The 6344-nt window shown below is 37.8% G+C and overlaps 1 protein-coding gene across 1 annotated transcript; it reads right to left on the reverse strand.

Annotated features, from left to right (window-relative positions):
- Positions 1-262: 262 nt before the first annotated feature.
- LOC134846144 (sorting nexin-9-like) lies at positions 263-5871 on the reverse strand. The gene is made up of 3 exons (XM_063863373.1): positions 5098-5871; positions 4661-4703; positions 263-1816 (listed from the first exon to the last, which is right to left on the reverse strand). Exons 1-3 carry the CDS (start codon positions 5291-5293, stop codon positions 412-414), a joined length of 1644 nt encoding a protein of 547 aa, XP_063719443.1. The 5' UTR covers positions 5294-5871; the 3' UTR covers positions 263-411.
- Positions 5872-6344: the final 473 nt, after the last annotated feature.

Below are 6344 nucleotides of genomic sequence, written 5' to 3' on the forward strand. Positions count from 1 at the left end.
GAATTTGAGCGCATAGGTCTCCGAAAAAATATTGATTGCCGCTATATGCCCAATTTCGAAACAAATTTACGTTTTTTTCTTCTTTGCATTCGCTGATAGCTAATACAAAAAAACTTGGCATACAGCAGTCGGAAAAAAAGATCCATGGTTATAATACTTTTGATTAAAAACGATCTATAAAAAGTGAGTAGCTTTGAGAAACACTTGGAAAAAAATCAAAAACAAAATCGATATCAATCTAAAGTGACAATCAAGGATCATCTTGAAATATTACATTGAATTCACTTATAAAGAAATTACATATACCTGTATGCGAAATGTATGCAACATATTTAACAGTAGAAAGCAAACTAACTTTTTCAGTTTTTGATGAACAGAAACTAATTTTCATTCAAGCTCGACTACTATCATTTATACAGGCGCTGCTTCTAATACATGCAGCTGCGGTTCCAAAATCTCAATGAGTGATTTGTAGAAATTGATTTGTTCTTCCAGTGCCGTTTTCATCATACTTTTGTAATGCGACGGCGTGTTAACTTGAATATGATTAATTTCGGAGATCGTAGCTGCTTGAACTTTCGTAAGTCGCCCTATGGCACCTTCGTCGTTGGCGTTTGATTTATTCGAACAAGTCTCAGCAGCCAACGAGTTCAGCTTATGCATCGAAGGTATATGCTCAATGCATTCGGTTTGAATCCACAAGGAGTTTTCAACAACCGAAAAATCCTTGTCAGTTTGGTTGTCATACATTTCAGAAATTTTCTGGTAAGCCATTCCAATGCTTTCAAAAGCATTTCCAAGAGCGCTCATGTCTGGAAAGTAAATCAAATCGCTGTAGTTTCCGCCGAGACCTTTCTTGAAAAACCCACCAAGAGTCCAGACACTTTTTCCGAACGTTTTGAAGTTGACTTTCAAAGGCCCGGAATATGTTTGTGTTAAGCCTTTAGCTGCATTCATCGCTATTCTAGATTGTCTATCAACTTCGTTCGAATATTTCGAATAAGCCTCTAAAGCTGGTAAAACTCTTCGCGAGTTGATGTAGCTGAAATTCGTTTGATCTCCTTCAACTGCCAAGTAAGAGTTCATTCCTCGATACGGATCTTTTTCCGCCTTCCTTTTCCCATTTTTCCATTTTTTCTCATCCTTCTCATTTCCGGTTGAGAAGTGTTGAAAAACTTCACTTTGGCTAATGACCGGATGCGTTGACATACGATTTGCCCACTCTAATAACTTCTTTTCACGGTCATGGATAAATGAGTCATCGTGACCTGTTACTTTAGCGTCGGGCAAATCGGGAATTGCGACCGCTGGGAAGAGCTCTTGTAGACGATGGAGCAACCAGTCGAAATGTTTGTACCTCCTCAAAACTGATCGATTAGTACTTGTCGGTGTCACAGAATAGACTTGGAATTTTTTGATCCCGCCAATTTTTGACCCGTCTTGCCGTTTTCCGAAGTTGATGTTATAGATCTCGGCTTGTGCCCACATAGGCCGACCGTCGTAAAATGCGACTTGAATGAATTTACTCGGCGGATCGTTTGGTAAATGAACGCCTGCAATGTAGTCGGTTAGAGCAGCACCCGAGGTGTTTGTGAACCGTGAGAGGATATTAGCACCTCCTGTTTGTTTTCCCCCCATGGGTCGACGGGCTGTGGAGGAATCTCGACCCCCACCGGCGACTGATTCGTCGTCGTCGCTGTCGAAGTCGTCGTCGTAGCCATACTCATCGTACGCATCGCCCGGTGGGACTTGCTGCTGATGCTGATTCGGTGGGTTGTATGGTTGTATGTAATGGTCGGATGGAGGTAGCACAGCGCTAAAAAAATAATTTAAATCAAATTAGGGTGCAGGCAGGTGTAATAAGTATCAAATGATAATTTTTAACAAAAATCTTTAAAAGTAAAAGACCTCAAAATCAATGACATTATTCTACCAAATTTTGAATTTAGAGTTGAATTTATTTAAAATTGGTCCAAGGAAATCAAGTTAGAAGAAAAAATTTTTACTGTCAAATTTTGAGCTTAAAAAAAATTTAACTGTTTTCTTTTGTTCAGTATTGCTTTCAAAACTGAGGGCAAATCAATGTTTTAGTTGCACACTAACAACTTAAGAGTTGCATTATTGTAAGCAGGGGTGTTCAGTTATCGATATAAGATTATATTGCAGTTTCAAAATAGATTATCGATATTTTTGAGCTGACAAAATAAATAATCTAAATAATCTTTGGAATATTTCGAACAAAAAAAGATTATAATTGAAAATTTTATTTTTCAAACCAAATCGGATACAACTTTAATATCCCAGAGTTGCTTGTTTACAAAAAGGAACAATTGCGCTTCAAGGTTGACAGGCTCGAGTTTTTTACGGTAGTCGTCAAAAATCATTTTTGCTCGACTAAACAACCTTTCGCAAACGTTCGACGTTGCGGGTATCCATTCGAAATGTATCATCTTTTTTGCTTTTTTGATGCAATAATTTCGTCAACATAACTGGTGCTGCTGCTTGAGGTACTCTCTGCTGCTTCATCTTGCTTAACGAACGAGTCAATTTCATAATTCTCAAGAAAAGTGAGATTCTCGCCAGCAATCGTTTTAATGATCGCTTTTTCAAACGCAGGGTTGTGGGTCAGCGTCCCGTCCCATTTCCTGCTCCAAGAAAATGTTCCACTTCTTCGAAATCTTCCATAATTTTGTCAAAAATAATTCCCACATCAAAAAGATTGACTTTTTCACACTGTAACTTTTTTGTCACAGAATCCAGTTTAATCATCGTTTAAAGGATATTCTTTATTTCAATGTCTTCCTGTGGTCCTGGTAAAAGGGGTGCAAGATCTTCATCTTCCTTGTCGATAAATGGTAACAAATCGACATAACGCTGAACCATCGTAAATGTCGATGACCAACGTGTCACATTCCTCAAAACGGGGCGAATTTTCGTTTTTCTTTTCAAAATGGCAGATTTCTTTAGCTGGAGCAAAGCCTTCATAAGAGTCTGAATTTTGACAAATAATTCTTCTTTCGGTGCCAAAACTTTTTTCACTGCCAAATTGAATCGATGGGAAGCACACCCAATAAAAGGTCGGTCTAAAATTTGGGCGAGTTTTTTGTTGACACTTGCATAGTCAACAACAATGAAAACGACATTTTCAATGTCTCTGCCATAGATTTTCAACGTTTCTTCAATAAGGTCGGCATGACTCCTGCTCCCCAAATCAGCTTCATTCAGCAGCGGAGAAAAAGCTAAAAGTACATACTTGGTTTCTTGTCCATTCGTTGGGTCGGGATAGGCGGCAAAAATTCCGACATAATGAGTAGAGCTTGAAGCATCCGACCAGCCATCAAAAACAAGCCCAAATGTTTCCGGCAACTCATCTTTGATTTTTAATTCAACAGTCTTTGTGAGTTCTTGTAAATACTTCATGAAAGTATTTCTGCAAATACTAGAAAGGTTCGAATATTTCCGTTGATACTCGTTTTCCACCAAATTAAAAGGTTCACCATTCATAACAATAAGTTCAAGCCAACCATAAATGTTACGAGCTTTTTCTGGAATTGTAAAGAGACTCAAGCTGGTACTTTGCATATCTGACTTGTAATTAGGGTGCTTGGCAGCAACGTGCGAAAACAGGTTTTGGTATCCTGCACTTGGTGCTTTTTTCCTGGTAACACTGCATCCACCAATTGTGCATTTGTAAATATCGTCTCCCACATGTTTGAAATACCGATCGCAAACTTCCTTAGTTGTAAAAGGCATGGCTGTAAAAGTGAACTGGCAGCACTTGATGCACTCGTTAGTTATGCAAACAATCTGATGGGAAGCTGTAAAAGGCGGGTCTAGGACAACAAGCCGACGGGACTTCAAGCCGAAGGGACTTCAAGCCGAAATTAAAACTTTACAAGCACCTCAAAACACTATTATATCATCTGTAAAACGTTGTTTTTCAAAAATTTTGGCAAGTTTAGTCCATAATAAACGTTATTCATGACAATGCACCACTTGTGATTGGCATCCGTTAATAACATCAGCCGGTTTTTGAAATGCATAAATTATAAACATGAAAAACGAATTCAACCATGTTTTACTTTTCAACTTTCCGAAACATCATTTGGAGGCTTAAATTTCATGAAAACGCCAATAACTTGTGAAGAAATATCATGAAATTCAGAAATTCTTCAAAAAAGTTTTCAAAATAATTATATTTCACGAGTTTATGAGGAACTTTTCGGCCTGAAGTCCCTAATTTTACGATTCGGCTTGAAGTCCCGTCGGCTTGATGTCCGGCACCCGTAAAAGGCAAGTTCTAAAAGGCATGGCTGTAAAAGTGAACTGGCAGCACTTGATGCACTCGTTAGTTATGCAAACAATCTGAAACGACGTTATTTTGGTTGAATGTGTCACTCCTTTCCGTAAATAGGCCCACATTCATTGGCTACGAATCCCAAGACAATAATCGAGGCAACAAGTCACGATTATTGTTAGTCAACAATAGATTATTGTAATGTTTAGCTCCAAAAAATAGATTATCGATTATATTTATTGACAATAATCTTGTATACAATAATCTTTTGAACACCCCTGATTGTAAGCAGCATAAAAAGCAACAGCCATGTAGTTTTATGAAACCAATTGGGATCGAAAACAAAACTCATTCAGAACTTACGGGTTGGGTGCAGGGGCTGGTCGCGATGGTGCGACTGCGGCTTCTAAACAAAAGTAATAATATTATCTCGATCAAAACACATCAAAAAATAAATCAACACAAACCAGAGGAAAACTTTCAGGGCAGCAATAATTGCGCTTTGTTTTTTAATAAAACTCTTCATTTCACACCGAGGCGAATCTAGAACTTCTCGAGAGTGGCCGACCTTTTTTTATTAATTCGACCAAAATGGTTTTGCAATCTTTCCGATTAGAACAGGGCAAAAAAGACAAACTTTGCAATTTTTGGCGTGACTCCAAACCCCCACCCCCCCCCCCCCCCCACTTAAATAGCGCCTCACGAAACACAGATCGTTAAAGAGTACCAAAGATTGGACACTTGGGTGGCGAGGGAGCCGATTAAACATTTCATTTTTATTATTACAAATATAGCCTCACGTTGGAACTGTACATATCCCTCGGGAACCAGTCCTTGCTCGTTGGTGTAGATATTCTCCAGCAGCAGCCACCCCTCCCCCACATTGTTGTTTATAACTCGAAGGGTGTCCCCGTTCCACACATTCAAGTCTTCCTGCTCCTGTTTGGGGAAATCATACAGGGCCACCACTGTGTCCCCAATGTTGTACTGCGCCATGACGTGACGCAAAAGTTACGCAATTGTTATGTAATAAAAGCGCAATGATGATGTAACAATGGCTGATCGTATTTTCAGGTAGATATGTGGCAATGACGCACAATATATGATAACAACTTTCGGCACTTAAATTGAAATATAATATTTTTTGAAGTCTGTATAGATTCACCGACAAATTTTCTAAGTCTTTTTTGTTCTATGGTTTCTTTATACGTTGGTATCAGTAATCAAACTAACACGTACCAATTTACCTACGTACCGCAGAAACTGAAGGTACTCTAAACTTTGGTCATAGAAGAGCTCTACACAGCTATAGTTTAAGTTGCATGAAGAGTATAATGGTTGATTATTAACAAAATTTGATTCAACCAAAAGTCATGCTTTTGCGATGGTGTAAAACAAAAACACAGCAATCAATTTTGGCGATTTTCTGGTTGGCTATTCTTAGCATAAGTCGCTTGATAATAAATTCGAGTTTGGTCTGTTTTGAATTTGGTCCATAAAATGTGTGTTTATACTTTATAAATCAATCTGAGTTATAACCAATGCTTCTTTCAGCAGGCAAGTCAACATTTGCAGACCAAACACAAGGCCTTTGTCAGAAGTTAAACAGAAAACTAAATGGTCAATGGGGACAAAATAAAGAAGTTCTATTTGACGCTCAGACATAAAATTTGCCCTCGAAGTAGATCTAAGAGAAGATTCATAAATCATATATGGGTTTAAGATACCGACAAATTACTTGCTTTGGCAAAATAGAGTGTCGGAAAATAACAAACCTTTGTTTTTTTTCATACTGATAATGCATCTTAATTTTTCTATTAGTTTTTCACTTAGTTTTTGTAAGCCGCGGCGATTTTTAGTATAAGATGACAAAATAGTGCGTCATTATTTAAAAAAACCAAACGCTTTGGTCAAAACTCATACCGTGTGCATTATCTTTATTTAAAAAGGCAGACTAAATTTTTTACATAAAAACACCTGATTTGGCGTTCTTTGTTTTCAGCATCATTTTATTACCTATTCTAAAAGTATCAAGAATACAATTTTA

This window comes from Symsagittifera roscoffensis, chromosome 5, assembly GCF_963678635.1.
Source record: "Symsagittifera roscoffensis chromosome 5, txSymRosc1.1, whole genome shotgun sequence".
In the NCBI taxonomy this organism is placed as follows: Eukaryota; Metazoa; Xenacoelomorpha; order Acoela; family Convolutidae; genus Symsagittifera; species Symsagittifera roscoffensis.

Coding starts and splice junctions, on each gene's coding strand:
- LOC134846144 (XM_063863373.1), bottom strand. CDS start 5,293: ATGGCGCAGTACAACATTGGGGACACAGTGGTGGCCCTGTATGATTTC. Junction 4,704..5,097: donor GGGATATGTACAGTTCCAAC/GTGAGGCTATAT, acceptor ACTTTTGTTTAG/AAGCCGCAGTCGCACCATCG. Junction 1,817..4,660: donor CCAGCCCCTGCACCCAACCC/GTAAGTTCTGAA, acceptor TTATTTTTTTAG/CGCTGTGCTACCTCCATCCG.